This window comes from Varroa destructor, unplaced genomic scaffold, assembly GCF_002443255.2.
Source record: "Varroa destructor unplaced genomic scaffold, Vdes_3.0 BEIS01000004.1, whole genome shotgun sequence".
NCBI lineage: Eukaryota > Metazoa > Arthropoda > Arachnida > Mesostigmata > Varroidae > Varroa > Varroa destructor.
The window spans coordinates 5,387,434-5,404,296 of record NW_019211457.1 but is presented as its reverse complement, the minus strand read 5'-3'; the positions used below and the strand labels follow the sequence as shown (position 1 = coordinate 5,404,296).

Below are 16,863 nucleotides of genomic sequence, written 5' to 3'. Positions count from 1 at the left end.
GCCATAAGTCACTTAGAGTAGATTATGCTTGATCTCCAATCACTGCGATAAACGAATTCTACATAGATTAGATACGAAAATGTTCCTATTTCGTAAGTACCTCGATGCTCGGAGTCTGTATTGGTGCTAAACGTTCACTGGCACATCGAACACACAAAACAGATAAGCAGGATCAATCCGGAGCTACCGGTGATACATATTTAAAGAATATAGGCGGAGAAGGCACGAACGGCATTAATAAAGTAAGTTTAAATTGGATCGTGACGACAACTCGAGTAAGTAGTAATCAAAACACGTTCCGAATAAATGGGCATCTATTTTATTTAGTAAGGTTGATACATTTCTGTGAATTAAGTGATTATTTTTCTTTTTTTAGCTATTACCGGGCATGCAAAGAAGACATGGTCAATTTCATGTGTAATAACACAAAAATGCCAGGCCAACAGCGTAGGTAGCCATATACTTTCCACAACGAAACACATACATATAATAGTAGTTCGGTTCCATATGAACGGAAAATAAGCACTGTAGATCCAACGTTTATTGAATAGGTAAACTTATCGATTCAATGTGGAAGCGACGCGGTAGAATTAAACGCCATGTCGTTACGACGAAATTCATCATATGACATTTTCATAATATAGCCGTATGTCTTTGTGTAAACTATAGTTTATAACAAATTGCTAGCGAAAGCCATAGCGTTCCTAAAATCAAAACCTCAAACGTAACTCATAGCCTTTGGAAAATTCTTCCTTTTAGTAGCGCGAGTAGTTATGACACCAACTGAATATCGGGAACGTAGTTAGCAGCAAGAGAAAAAACTGGCCCGGATTTTTGCGGAAAGCTTTCCCGGGCATTTTCTTTTGACTTGTGTCCAGGGTTCGTTGGTGTTCCACGAAGTTCCACATTGGACAGCTGCAACTTCAGGTTTGTATTTGCCCCAAGCTCATATCTTTTTCTATTCCACTATAATTTACAGATTAATGTGTATTTTTGACATACGTAACGCTGTATAAGTATGCATTTGTAGCTAACAATTTATGTATTTGTTTCGACGGCACGTATTCTGTTGACACTCCTTTCTGTCCCATAAAGTTTCTTGAGCTCTGAGACAGGACAATGTTTGTGTTCGTTATTTCTATATTCATGTCGTCTGTATCACTACTACTTTCCCCTCTCGTAGGTATGGCAAAGTTTCTGCAAGTGCTCCTCCCTGCTTTTGCCTTTCATTCGGAACACCGATACAGTGACGATCACTCATCATGAATGTTGGCCCGTAGCTCTTTTTCGTGTATCACCTTGCCCTATCGCCGTGCCGTTCAGAACCTATATGCACCTGTCTGGTGGGTAGCTTGTGTATGTAAGGACTACGTAGACCTTCGACATGTCCAGAATACTATATATTTCGCGCTCTTGATCTTATGGACGCCGTAGGTTCGCCTTGCGGTGGGGCGTTGGGCCTTTGGAGCTTTCGGTTGGCATGCTACTGCTATTGCTACTGTTGTCCTCTTCCACCCCAATGTGCAGGCCACTCCGCTGACAGCCGGCGATTGCCCGTCCCAATGTGGAGAGGGCGAGTAAGAGAGGGAAGTTTGCGAGTCGACACGAACCGAACTAGAAATCCGGAGCTGCTTGCTCGATCTGCGACTCAGCTCCATAAAACAGGCATCCAGTCGTAGCCACGGCCCGGTGAGCCCGTTGGGTTGAAAACACGTATGTGAGCTGCACCGGGCAACCGACATAAGTACGGCAGGATATGGGAAGAGACAAGATCGGTGTTAGTACGTGAAGTGCCGGTCGCCATCGAGCCGATTTAACTTAACCAATGCTTGATAGTTTTAATATGTAATAATAGTATTAGTAGAAATCGGCGGCTAGATGAAAAGAGCGCGCATTCACAGAATGAGCTTTGTGTGACTGTTCTAGGAGTGATTAAATGCAGTGAATTCGCTTATATTGAGCATGTCGTACAAGTGAATGAATGTATGCTTTTGTCTGTGTAATAGACGTCTGTGTATCAGCTGCGAAGTGACGTTCACGTGGAGGATGCTGTTGTGCTTTAGGAAGTTCCCCATGTCTAGCAAGTTAAGAAAGAAAAGTTAAGAATGGTCGAGTGGTAGTCTGTTCGACGAATTGCCGCGGTCAACGAGGATATTCCTGACCAATGAGTAGCCTGAGTGAGCAACGATCTAATTTGAAGTTAGTTTACACTTTCTGATCGAGTCGGTCGGCTTTCCATTTGTTGATATCGCTACGACCCGGTGAATGGCTCTACCCTTACGTGAACCTAGTTAAGCTGAAGGCGGTGAAGGAGCTCCAAAACAAAACATGTTTAACTGTTGGACTACGGACGGTATCACTATGACCCAAAAATGACTTCGGGCCCGGGTTCGGCCCGGAGAGCCGCATACTGCCTTACGACTGTTGTTAGTATTCGATGCGGATTATCGTTCTGCGCTACGCCGTACTCAACGCCGGTAACAGCTCACATAACAATAACAGCACCAACAACGGCAACAATAACAACAATAACAACGAAACCACAAACACCCAGTCAAACCAAAACAACTACCAAAAAGACGTCGGAGGCCACATTTCAAGCAGCATCGACCGATGAATCCAAGATCGAATCTCGTTCAGTTCCGAATCACAGCAAAGAACGCATACCGAGTTGTCTATTGTCCATCACGGGGATTGTAATTTCGGGTTTCTGTAATTGCCACAACCACTTTCCATGCTACAGGACGCAACAAACAAACAGAAAAACGTTGCAAATCAACGACTCAAGATCTTGTTCCCTTGCGCTACTGGATGCCGCTGGCCTCACCGTTGACACAAGCCACAAACAACGATTTGGTAGGGCCAGTAGGTTGCGCGAAATCAGCTGTCTGCTACACAAGTTCGGCCATCGAGCAAATCTGTTTGTTTCCAGTGCCGATGCGTTCGTTCCATGAGCCGCTATTCGGGGTGAACGCTTTACTTAGACTTTTTCGATGATTAGGACACGTGGACGGCGTCGAAGAAGATGCCCCGAAGAGCTGTTCGAAGTCTAGCCACGTTAAAAGCAAATCGGAGGACATTAGCAGGACCTCAACCAGTTGACCGCAAGATAAACTGAGAAAACTTTGCAAGAACCGGTAGTAACAGCAGCAGAAGCGAGAGGAAGTTTTAAACAATCGGCAAAATCAAAATTAACGAAAACAATTGCTTTTGAGCAGCAAGAAAATTGCGCCATTATCTTATGTCCACGATCACAATCACAGACAGCATACGGCGCTCCTTTTAACAACTTCAACGAAAATAACAACAATAAGAAGCTGCTGTACCTTTGCAGTCGTAACTGTAGAAATGGCGGTCTGCGTCCTGACAGTTTCCTGATGCACTGTATCATCTTCATCAGCTGTTGTGAAAGTCGCATTCATCCAACTACTTAATTACACAGCAGGCACATTACCACCTTCGTCATTACGAGCCGCTATTTTACAGTGAAGTAAGTCCTTATTTTCTAATGTAGCCTTATTTCTAAATGTGAAAATCAATAGATATAAATACCTGCCTCATCACGCTGGAATTAACAAATGAACGTTGTTGTTCAGTCTCTTTTTTTCAATATTTTTCGAGTTTTTGTGACCCTACTAATTAGCCTAATAGCACTCATAATAAACTTATAATAGCAGTACAAAAAGTCGGCGTGCGATTCGAAAAGTGCGCGGGTGTTTTCTCAAATCGTCATTGCACTTGTTGCTGCTGTTGTTATTGTTGTTGTCGTCGTCGTCGTCGTCGTCGTCGTCGTCGTCGTCGTTGTTGTTGTTGTTGTTGTTGCTGCTGCTGCTGTTGTTGCTTGTGAATTCGTTTGTTTTGCATTGGTGCGGCGGGACTATAACGTGACCCGTTGACTGGAAAAGGAGAAAAACGTGTTTAATCATAAATTGTGCTCGCGCCAAGTGCGACGGTGGTATCAACATGCGCCCGTCAACGTTCACTGAAGTATTCGCAGGGAAGCGTCAAAATAAAGGGTGACGAGACAGGCCTCGTGAGCATTGCTATGTTATTATTATTACTATTATTGCTATTGCTCTTATTCGAACGGATAATTAGATTCCAGCTGTTCGTTACTGCTGTCTTCATCACCATCGTCATTCATCGCTCACCAATTAATCATCTGAGCCGACAACCCAATTGAACGTTGATGGAACTCGTGAAGTCCTGAAGCGTAGTAAGATTTTAGGCTGTAGTTTGGCACATGTTCAGGACGAAACGAAGAAAACGGACGACCGTAAGTGCTATTCGGAGACTAATTAAAAAAATATCAAGCCGCAGATTGACTAAACTGTTTTTTACTACGAAAATGTCTACAGATGTGTGAAATATGAACGTAGGGTGGAACTTTTCAACGAATTGCGCCCTAAGACCGCTGTAATCGGCCCAGCTGAAATCTAATTTCTGACTTAAGGTAGTACAAGAACACTCAACTTTGTATCTCGCCTGGGACAACAAGTGTTAACCTAGGAACGAATAAAGGTTCCGGAGCTTCTCTAGACGTCACTATAGCCAGTAGCTTTCAGCTTTGTTTTGTTTGGGTCATTGACGAATTCTGCATGTCCTCGGAACAGTAGTGGATTGGCAAAATATGGCTTGTAACATTACCTCGTAATCAGCAGCAATCGGTCGCGTTTCTCTGCGAGACAAAAGGCTCAGTCAGTCTTGATTTGACATCTATTTTGAAAGGATTTCAATCTGACTAGCTAACCCCACTATTTCGGATCACGTGGGACGAACGCGAGGCTACACGCGAAGTCTATGAGCACAACAAACAACCACCGACCGCACACGAGAAACCTGCCAACTTTACTAAACGTATTTAGCTAATATAATAAAAAACGAATCTGTTTCAACAAATTGATTTAGAAAAGCCGTAACCAATCCACAATTTCAAGACTGAGCTGTCTGGATGCTCAAAAAAGCGTCGCATCTATAAGTCGATCGTGCTCTTGCATAAACCTTCGTGTCTGCGCATAGGTGAAGCTAATATGTGACAGGTCAAGCCGTTCTCAGTTCACGCACTGCCGTTGAACAGAACAATCGATCTGCCATACTGAAACAATCAGCCCTATTTTCTAGAGAGTTTTCAGTGAAGACGCACACATTTAACCAATACACGCACATACAAATTGCAACAGTGTCTCAACAAACGTCAATATATGTCAGCAAGAATAGCACAACCTATGAAGATTTAGAAGTAACTTACTAAGAGGCGCAGTCGGACGAAGGGCAAGACGAAAAAAGAAACACTAACAACAAACAATAGAAACAGGTGGAAGTTGTCGCCTTAAGAACAAAGTGGCACGCCAGCGCCTTTTGCAGCGCCTTAAATTTAAGTACGACTCCTCTCGCAGATAGTAGTCGTTTCGCGCTGGCGGCGCTCAGGGTCCGAAGAGTCGGAGGGGTCAGGAGTATCAGCAGTACAAGATTAGGGGTAAGATAATCCTGTGATAGCAATTACACTGCTGACACACACGGAGACGAACACACATAGACACACCGAAGTCTGACTCGCACGCGCACGGAAATTTATTAATTTCCGTCTCATTGCTACTCGTGCATTATTTCGAAAATCATCAACGTCATCGACGACGATCGGGTTCCGACTTCAGAAATTGACTGTATTTTCATTTTTGTTAGGGAGACGATGACGAAGGCAAACTTGAAATCTCGTACCACTCCCTGCACTCTCCTTTAAAATTGGACAACAAAATCAACAGTAGATGCAAGAAATCGACAAACGTTTGCTTGCGTACGGAAACTTGTATCGGTCAGGGCAGTGCGAAAAGTCAATCCTAGAGCTGGAACCCATTGAAGATACTTGGAAGAAACAGTGAGTGCCTTGAAGGGGAGTCGTAAATGGTAAGAACAAGGTTTAACGCTCTTCACGTTTACTAACCGTCTTAACAATACGAGCTCTTCAAAGCGGGATAAGAAGATTACTACGGCTAGCGTAGCACCCTAAAAAAAATCGATGAAAATCTGCAAATACGGGACGCGTAGCCGTTTTAGGTGTGTATGTACGTCTTTCGGCGTATGCACGTGCTTATTAGATCGTTGTGCGCGCTGTCCGTCGTTTTGATTTTTCAGAAAAAACTAATCGAGTCCATACGTTCGTATGGAATTCTCATAGCAAAGGTATGGCACGGGTAACAGTTATATCATCAACCGGGACAAGACGTGGCTCTTAGGGAAGCTAGCTGGATCAAGCAAACAACGTGTCTCCCTCGTCTATCATCAATACGTCTGTATTAATCCCGTGTGTGTGTCCGTTTCGGTATGTTTTAGCAAAGTGACAATGAACCGGCTTCTGAGTGTGATAACGGCGTTACTCCTGATCGTCTCGACGGAGGCTCATCAGACCCTGCAACCTGGGTGAGTTGTTGTTGCTGCTGCTCTGATCGATTAACTAATCTTGGAAGCGAACAAACTAATAATTCGCCGTGCGCAAAACCCATTCTCATGTCGACATACTTTACATTTATTGTGCTATTTAGCACCAAGTAAAGAAAGGTAAAATGAATCCGCAAAAACACCAGGTGACTTCTTTCGGTTTAGCGGGGCCGAGGGTCCAGGTTCGAATTCGGGCATAGACAGACAACGAGCAGAAAGGTCACCCGGTAGGAAAATGCTGCACATGCATATGCACAATATATACAGTCATTTAATTGGGCCATTCCCTTTTTGACAATACTGGTTATGTTTACTGTAAGGATTTAATTTACCACGCACTTGAGAAGTCCTTAAAGAAACTGGCGAAATTTGTTTCCAACAGAACACCGCATCTGCACCTATATCGTCGTGCTTTAAGAGCATATCTTAATGAGAATTTTCCATCGGTGAACTTTTTTACGAAAATATTTTAAGGTAATAATAGCCTTGTCGTTATCACTATTCAGTCAGGCTATGGATGTATCCACAATTATGGGTCTTGGATCAGTCAACACTTAAAAATATCTCATAGCATTTTAGTTGTTAATTTCGAATCACTCTGCAATCACGTTTGATTAAAAAACACCACTACATTCTGCTAATTTTAAATTCAAAGTTGATCTGTATTCTGTCACATAAATTACTGCGAACGAAGTATCAGTAGTGTGAGGCTTCCGTCCTGATAAAAATAGACAAAAATCTAACCAGGACATGCGTCTTGGTATTCAGGAGAATTTATATTTGGATTAAATAGGCTCTTGATTTTTGTTTCGCTCGAAAAAGTGCTCGTAAACAGTTATTGGTGAGGCTGTTATTCGATAATAGCAAACTTCTCATTCTGAATTAGCTGGTTTTAACTTCTAATATAACACTGCCTGCTAACGTAATCTTTATATAATCTTGTGTGTTAGTCCGGATACACGAAATCTGATCAATTAATTAAAAAATAACTAAAGGATATTAATTAACGACTGTGATGGCCATTGGGCAAAAGCAGGATCTATACTAAGCTAGACTGGGCCGGACTAACATGCGCATTCAGGTCAAACGCATCACTTCAAAACGATTTGCCTACATTTGGAAACCTCAGGACATCGATCAGTAAATGTGACTGATATTTTTGTGACTATGCCCTAGCTATTTGTGGGCATCGGTGCTTTGCATGCCTATATATCGCAAATTCTAGGTTAAAGCAGTACGGTACAGTCTCTTGACAAACCCGTAACTCGTAAGTAGCTCCATAAATCTGTACGCTCGTAGATCTTGCATGAGGTAAATAATTCAAATATGCCAGAATGAAATGCTCCCATTCTGTACGTAATACATTACAACCACTTAATTTACCGGCGGCTTGGTTCGGCGGATTTAACGGTGAAGATAAAACGGAAGATGATAATGGTGATGGCGCGGAAGATAACTATGTTTGTGAGCCAAAGAGAGAGGGCTATTATCACGTCCGGGTTGGTTGACCATGACCGCCATTATAATGCATCACGGAATACACGCAGCGCAGGCTGTGATACGAGTAGGTAAGTGCGTTAATTATACTGGTCAGGCTAATTCTGATTCATTTAATCTAATAGAAAAATCAAAAGATCGTGGGATGAGTAGAAATTTGCTACATAAACTTATTAAAAGTTGGATATAAGATATTTTATAAAAAAAAATGTAGTCATTTTTAGAGATACATTTATGTTCATTGCATAGGATCAAGTCACTGGCATCTTCGTCTAATTCGTAACATTTATTGACGGAAATGTAAGCATAAAAAGATTCTGTCTAAATGTATGATTTGTCTCATATTGTTAAGCATGCTACGGTCAATACAGTTGGTTTGTCAATGACTGATGCGAACGTCAGAAGTGTAAATTAGCCGAGCTACTTGATTTTATGTGAAAAATCCATAGTGGGAAACATTTCTGTCCCACTGTGTATGGAAGCGACCCTATAGCGACGTGATCAGTCTTTGTCATATAAAAATCCGATATACTTAAGAAATAAGGCAATGAGCGAAACTCTCACAGCAAAGGTATTACCTAATAATTTGATTTTATTCCTTCTACCGTTATTCCCCTCGCCCTTCCCCGTTCTCCTTTTGTAAGAAAACATTCCGACAAATTCGTCACCTTGTTGCTTCTATATCAATGTGCGTGCAAATAGGAAATGTATGCTAGCTAAGGGCTAGTACCTAAGAACGTGAGAAGCCCCCCTCTAGTTATGATCCGCAATGCTTCTTTTCGGCTAAATGATTTTATTTGGACACAATGAAACCAATTCAGCCCAGAAATAAATACAGTAATGGGAAGCTACAGAAATGAGGTAAAAAAGGGGCGCTTGCCTTCAACTTGCTGGGACACATCGACCCGTCGAAGTAATAAGAGAAACGTTTTTTTTCTTGGCATCGTTAGCTTACTAACATTATGACCACAGAACTATCCTCTGCATAACCAGCCGAGCTTCGTAGCCATGGTAATCCACCTCTAATGGACATCGGTAGAACAAGTGCAAAGGCCTACCTAAAATGATCTTCACCCCGCATTGGGTGTCTGATGCGTGATTTTCACTAAGCGTTATTTGAGAAAATTTTGGGACTGTGAGGGATGGGGCCCAGGGACAAACAGTAGGGATTCGTGGGCGAATGTTATGACACGGGAGTAAAGGTAAACGAGGTAAAGTTTGTGCGAAGACGGTGCAATGACTGATTTACACGGAGTAACAGGCACAAGAAGAAGCGAGCGAATGGAACAAAGGTGCAGAAAAGTAAATAAAAAGAAAGAGACGAGAAAATAGGAAAACGAGGATAGATAAAAAGTGGTGTTCAGTTTTAGCCTATCGAAGCCATAAACGCCAGGAAGGTATCAACGACGACCGATTTTTCCATCCAACCAAAGCTAAGCTTCTACAGTTGCAGGACCCTAGACGGTTGAATAATTGCAACAGCACCAGTGTTTAGTTACGAAGTGAAAAAAGCAACATCCACGATTTACAGATGACCTCCGGAACACAGACCCATGCTTCTGACATAGCTCATCGGCAAACTCTGGCGCAGTCCCCTGAATGCTGCCCTCGAGATCAGAAGATCGTACTGCATCAGTTAGGGCCTACCGTTTCCGTCCCTGGTGGAAAAATCACACAAAGGAAATGGCTCGGGTTCCCCTTCATGAGTTTATAATATTCGAGAAGCTACCTTTAGTATTAGAATTGCAGTAACTGGATGACACTGTACAACGGTTTTTGCTAACCGAACGATTCGTGTTATGTAGAAAGCAATTATAAACGCATCATTCTAAACATTTGTTAAATGAACGATTTGCGCATCTAAAGGTTCAATTGGGCCGTTTTTCAAATTAACCTTTACCAGTTTGTTTCATCCAGTGTTTGTAGCCAATTAATCCTCAGCTGATCGAGCAGTAGTGAAGTACCCCACGATGAAAATATAATCGTGGGCAGGATCATTCGCTGTAGACACCTTGTTTCGCCTTCGTCAGATTCTGTATTGCGCTGGAGTTAACAAAGGATTGCACAAGGCAGAGGCTAAACCCTTACTGCTGTCCCAATTTTCTTTTTAGGTTTCTTCTATTTCTATATGCTAAACTTGCGATTTCGACACATAACTTTCTTATTGACTTTCTTTTATGGATCTCTTTATGAAGCCTTTATAGTCTAAATGTAGGGAAGATTGCCGCGGGGTCTCACCGGCCAAAGGGCCAGACTCGATCCCCGACGGATACAGCAATCTTTTTAAAAAAATATATGCTCAAAATTAGCTTATCGCGTACCTTTGGCTGACTAGCGCCCACGTAATGTTATCTCCAATCTAATAACATGATATACTATTCTATGAAATAAAGCAACAGTGTTGTGATTAAAGGGGCATTTCAAGTCATCCATACAGCTCAACGAGTTCCTTTGTGTTCAATGGCCTTAGCGCTGTTTTTCAATAGGAGTGCAGCAATTCTATTAGATTTGTGGTGCAGGGTCTGTGATGTTTTAAAAAAACAGTACCAAAAAAACCCACAAAATTTCCTCTGAAGATTTTTCCTGTTATATAAAAACGTAAACGGTGTAATTATGGGATCTCTAGTTTTGGTCTCGAGGTTAGAAGACAAATATATAAACATTTTGACGAAGTACGTCTTTGAGCACGTAACGAGCTCGTCTAAATCCTGTGATGTAGAAGTGGCCTGAAGGGCCAATTTCGATGAGTTGCAAATTCAGATTTCGAATTGCTACTGTTTATTATTATAAACTTGTATAGAACGACATAGAACCGACAAGCTTGAACGAAGGTAATACATAACTTGATTTTGAGTATGGGAATTTATTTCGTCGTTCATGCGTTATACATAAATAACTCGATATGTTTATATCAAAAAAAAACATTAAGGCGTTCAGTGGGGGTCACGGGTTTAGCTTAGGTGTCGGCAGAAAACGGCTTATTAGGTTATATAACATTACAATGTCAATTTCCATTTCACTACGTACCAAGTTTAAGCAGTTTTGATTCAGCCAAGGTCTAAAATAAAGTTGAAAGTATCTGTTATCATTTGTTCTTGTTTTTAAATGTTTTGTATTTCTTCTTATACGCGATGTTTACTATAAAAACTTAAGTTTCTCTTAGTTCGCACAAATAGCCGACGCAGAATCACTTAGCTGAAAAGAAAATATTTATTTAGCACTTAAAATCTTTCATATTAACAGATATTAATAGACTCGATATTGTAAACCTGTCGCTCTAAAATTGATTTAGTTCAGCGTGACGTACATTCTACGACTGCAGTTTTTTTTTTTTGGCTAGATACAAATCAATAGTCCCCGTCATAGCTTACTTGGTAACGTATTCGCATGCCAATGTTAGGGGCACTTTGTGGTCTAGGTTCGAACGTCGGCATAGGCACACTTTGTTTTACTCTGGAAGCCAGCAGTCTAATAGAATGCCCTATGGCGATACCCGATGTAGGACTCGTAACACAGAGACAAAACACCAATATGAGCAATGGAGCAATATCAGATAATTATCCCATTACGCTGCATATAAGATAGTGAGAACACAAAATCAGCGATTTAGATCTGGGACTTAAAATCGATGTATTAGAACCTCTCGTAACAGCTTCTGATTCAATTAAAAATATATACGGCAACGCTATGCAATCAATTTCCGTTGCACTTAGGTTGAAAAATGCAAATATCATCCGTGTTTCGTGTGTCTTGTGAACGATATACAATATCGTAGACTATATCAGACACTTATGCCTGGCCATTTTTCTTTCTCCATTACCGTCATCAAATACTTGTATGTGTGTACGAAGATCAATCAAAGACTCGTATCAAGTAGCACAAGAGCCATGTCAAATATGAATGACTCAGGCTTGCAGGGTCTGAAAGAATCCACCACGTTCGGGTCCGATTCGAGGTAGTAACATTAAGTTCACTCGACGATGTCTCGGACGACAAATGGCAGTAGTCTTCTTTGACTTGCAAAAAGAACATGAGATATTCGTTGGAAGATCGCATTCTTCATCGGGTTTTGTGGCACCATTTCCAGAAGGAAGCTCCCCCTCTTCTCATTCGTTTTAGCCGTGATGTAAGTGTACAAGTTATATTAGGTTGTTCCGCCACTCAGAAACACCTCAGACACCGAGCAAAGTTCCGCCTTCAGACTTCGCGTTCGAGTTGACGTTCACACTGATGCCTAAGCATTGAGTGCGGTGGACGTAAGGAATAAACCAAGTGTGTGAGCGCCTTAGAGTAAAAGGAGTGCTCATAGAGTCGAGGCGTAAAGGCAGTCGTTCCGTGGGAAAGACAACTGGCGTTTTTCTTCACCCGTCGTTTTGCACTCGTGTATCTCTATAGTCTGAGGTATACACACGAAAGAAACGATAGTTTTAAACATGAAAAAGACTAGAAAAAGACCAACGCACATGTCAGGGTGGGGAAGATAAAAGACAGCGAGGGCGAAAGCGATGACCACAGGTTATTAACTAAGTAAAAAAAGAACCCTATGTGAGAGACCGCTTTTAACCGCCCGCTCGCTAGTTCCAGCATACTCGATCGCCGCCAGTAGCGACTGATTGCGGAAGCCCAAACATAAGATATTTGTAATCACCTTCTTGCTTGCGTGGTTCTTGACCTGAGAGTTTTACAACGCGGAGAAGGAATACTTCCTTGTACACTCCCTGACACTCTAGCAAGTCGTTGCGTAATGGTGTATTTGTGTGCTATATCGGCCCAAATACGTTTTAGCTTTAACGCCTTCTATCCAAAATCCCTCTCGATCTTTATAGTTCATAATCCTCAAACGCGCCCAGGTGTCATAGGACAGCCTTCGGAACGCTGAGATATTTCGACGAGACAAGACAACCTTTTGCTTGCTTCGTTGCGCCCTACATCATTTTTATCTCGTGTCTTGGTGTGCAGCATTTACTCTTCCAGGTGACCATCGCCGTGACGAACACTAGAACCGCGAGCGACTAACTTTGTACGAGCCCAGTTCTGCCTAAGGGCTTATGTCCTGTGCTGGCCGCGTGTCGGCTTGCTGGCTGTCTCTAACTGGCTACTGCCGCCGCCTCTCGCAATTTTTTCTAAGGGCAAAATGAGAGAAGAGGGGTAGTTTGATGCCCAGGAACGAAAAGCACGACCCGAGGGAGGCACTGAAGCCCTAAACATTAGCGACTACACCGCCGTTAGACTGTAGGCGAACACAGGCACTAGTACACAGGTGTTCACACATTCGTATTTAATGACAGAAGGCTTTTTGTGAAAGCCGATGCTCAAAATTGTCATCGACCAATACTAAAAATCGCAGCATAGCGACAACGGAAACCGCGCCAGCTACGCGTGCAGGCAATAACTGTGCGATTTTCCTTTACGCTAACTTTACATATGAAAGAGCAAGAACATCCGCATCGCGAGGTTTCATACTGTGTTTACAAACGTTCTGTAAATGTTCTTAAAGCCTGTTTTCGAAGCTCGGTTACTATGTGAGTGCTACATGAGCTATTGGCTAGAAAAGTACCACTTATTTTGAAAGCACCTTACATTCGGCAATCAGGGAAAGGTGAGTAAACCTCGCACTATGACAGAGAACCATTGAAACAGCCTGAATTAAGCATACAAACTTTTCTAGTATACGGCATGCCACTGTTGTTATCTGCGGTTCAGACTATTGCTCGTGGTATGCAAGTGATAGACCGGATTGTGAACAGTGACTGGAAAACACGTCTGACAGATAAATGCTATAGAAAATCGTAGTATGCGTTCGTCACGCAAACCGCACCCGCTTTTAACGAACGTAAAGACAGAACCGACCGCTGCTCCTTCAGCTCAGGCCGTTGCCTGGCTGCGTAGCGTAGCCGACGTCGCTTCTCCTCCTGCTCACAGTAGCATTTGATTCCTGTCGGACGCAAGCAGATGAAGCACATATCTGCCTTCCGTGTGGACGCCGGCATAAGTATCGTAACCCAGCAACCATATCTCAAGTCTCTTACGTCGCGCTTCATCTTCGCCTTATTATTATCCTGTTCCTTATCGTGTTCACAGTTGTCGTCGCTGTCGGTGTCTTTCGAGACGGCAGGACGCTTGCTTGGCCCACAATAAAGGTTACAATAGCGAATCTTTTTTCCTTTCGGTAAAGAAAGCCACGTGAGAAACAAGAAGGAAGGGGAAAGACGTTTCTACTGTGCTTGATCAAAGTACGACTCAGTCGATGTTTAATTGTAAGATAGCAGAATGTAATACAGAATTCATCGGCAGCTGTGGACCGGATACATGGGACGACAGTTGTTGGATCAGGTTTTTTTTACGTACATTAGTAGTGGTGCCTCATATACAATAGGTAACAAAGTACCGCACACAGGTCACTCACCAAATTGGCATTTGCAAATTTTCTATCGCCTTCCGCCTCCCGCATTCCGGTGTCATCCCAACGTCTTGTCGTATTGGGTTCGCCCACAACTTTTCTATTCTGCACTGCGGTATTGAGTCTGTGGCTCGATAAAGCGGCCTAGAACTGCAAGCGATGAAGCTCGTATAGATTCGCATGTGCTTTAGCACACCAAATGTCTTTCGTACCATATATATATATGGCAGGACGGAAAACGAGTAGGACTACAGCGGACATTCATAAGTGTGTGGCTGCCGCTTCTCTTCGCGGCACAGTTCAATGGATGCGTGTGACATTTACCAATAATAGACAGATATTGTAATGGTACAGACTAAAAGTAACGATCGTTATGCCCATGAGAACGAGCAGCGATTCGCTATAATACATACATACAGCGTAGACAGTCGTCTGAATATCTGTGGATTACAAGATTTGCCAATCGCTTCCCGTTCCAATTATATAACTGCAGTAGATAGCTTGGAATGGGTAACCTGGTGCATAGGGTATGACCTAAGCCATATGCCAGCGTCAGTGGGGGCAGTTGTGCTACGGCTAACTACAGCGACATTCAAAGTTCCGAGTGAGGAGCTCGGAGACCGACTATATAATATATATTTAGCGAGTATGACAGAGACAAAGAGGCGTCCAATTGGTTCGCGGAGTGAACTTGATATTTGAATGAAGGATAACAATACCGTGGCGTGACGGATTCACGATGCACCTTCGAATGGTTTGCTCGTCAGGACCGTACTTGACATTTGATTATTTTTTCACTGTAGAAATATACGAGACGACCTCTGGCGGTTGTTTTTTTTACCACAAAGAGGATATGTCATGAATTTTTTATGCGATGTATTATAATGCAGTTTTTATACGACGATAATTCCTGCAGGCAAACAATGGCGACTATAAATATTCGAATGATTCAGATTTGTTTATTACCTTTATTTCTCGGTGGCTGTTTGGGTATTAAATGTCTTACGTTTATATCGAGTTTTCGGGTCTTCATTTAAACTCTACTTCGGGTTTACGCGATGAGCTCAATGATAAAACGCCCGCAGATTCGTAGTGTTTTGTATGTTTGTTATCTAATAATAGCTGACAATCGATTCTATTATGCCTTTAGACAGATAATTAGCTGAGAGATTATTATCTAGATGATAATTAATGATAAATTTTGCTGATTAGAGATTAGCTTTGTGAATAACGCTATGTTGTATGTTTGGTTCATTGCCCTAAGGATGACAAACTTGATATAATGAACTTTTTAAATGAACATTAAATGAAGCCAAGTGTGTAATAGTTGTAGTTGTTAGTGCGCCTTTTTTAAAGCTCCTTTTTAAAGTCTGTAATTTTATCTGGAGCATTATTATTACTTTATCATTATAATTTTCATTTATTTTTTGGGAACTACGACCTGTTGTCCTTTATCGCACATACTTTCTCATATGTGTCCCTTTAAAATCTTAATCTGAGTTGTGTAAAACTTAGTCTCTATGCACCTTCATAGTCAAACACTTTTTTTTTTTAAATATAATTGAAATATATGAGTTACACATAGTTACATTTCTCTAATTCTGGATATCAATGCATGATACCTGGTTCAACGTTACAACGCGATTGAGCCGTCATCCGAAAATTAGCCTCTGAACGCCGCATCGACTTTAGCGAGCATCTTCGTAGGCGCTCTCGGCGGCTTGTTTTCGTCTACAGAACAAGTTGCGCACGTCATCTGCTAATAGCAGACGACGTCCTGTTTAAATTTTTGCGCTGTGTAAATTGATGCATATGATGGGACGAATCACGCTAAAATGACTTAATTTTCATTTCATCTCGAAGTTTTAGAGCATAGTATCTCAACCTGGAGACGTATTCTCTATAAGTAGCCATTGACGGCTGTCAGAGCCCGGGATACCGAGTTAGAACCACAGTAATCGAACAACTGATTATCAGGTGCTCGCGTCTACATAGAAGCTAATATATATCTAGACTCGAGCAAAAATTGGGGTAATTAGGTGCACAAAAAGGGGCTAAGGACAAAGATCGTTTTAGTAGAAGAAATAAATTATAGGAGTAGTAGCAGCAGCAGTCGGCAAAGTGATACGCAGCGATCAAATAGAGTAAAGAGGGGAGAAATCAATCGAGTCGGTAGGTATTAATTACATCTATTTATTCAGCGGGCCTGGTGGCTAAGGAGCTAAACCCGAGGTCTAAAGCTGTAGGTTAAAGGCCAGCGGCCAGAGGAACGACTGTCGACTAGTAAACCAACCAAGAACTCAAGCAGTTCAAAAATAATTATAAAATCGATGGAATCAATAACGCGACAAAGCTGGAAGACGTTGACGTGCTACATGATGACAAAATGGCTCTGTCAGAAATAGGATAATAAGAGTGATAATTGTTAAACATATTATCAATACATACGGTCGTGTACCCACGCCGTTCGCGCCCACGTACTTGGATATCTATGCATTTTCCTCTGATTGCATCAATCAGTTCATTATGAT

At 42.1% G+C, this 16,863-nt stretch overlaps 2 protein-coding genes across 8 annotated transcripts in view; one reads left to right on the top strand and one right to left on the bottom strand.

Moving 5' to 3' along the window:
• The first annotated feature begins 1,642 nt into the window (after positions 1-1,642).
• LOC111249056 (gamma-aminobutyric acid receptor subunit beta-like) overlaps positions 1,643-16,863 on the top strand; it is a 136,810-nt gene continuing 121,589 nt past the window's right edge. The window contains exons 1-2 of one of the 7 annotated variants that reach the window (XM_086986727.1): positions 1,643-3,490; positions 5,683-6,417. In XM_086986727.1, coding sequence (XP_086842853.1) covers positions 6,341-6,417 — 77 coding nt within the window. In that variant the 5' untranslated portion in view covers positions 1,643-3,490; positions 5,683-6,340. Of the gene's footprint in view, positions 3,491-3,888; positions 6,418-16,863 lie in introns of those variants that run through there. The other 6 variants (XM_086986724.1, XM_086986726.1, XM_086986728.1 and 3 more) reach the window with 6 other exon arrangements.
• On the bottom strand, positions 3,754-16,043 carry LOC147755767 (uncharacterized). The gene is made up of 2 exons (XM_086986733.1): positions 15,955-16,043; positions 3,754-3,896 (listed from the first exon to the last, which is right to left on the bottom strand). The coding sequence occupies exons 1-2, from the start codon at positions 16,013-16,015 to the stop codon at positions 3,754-3,756; spliced, it is 204 nt and encodes a 67-aa protein (XP_086842859.1). The 5' UTR covers positions 16,016-16,043.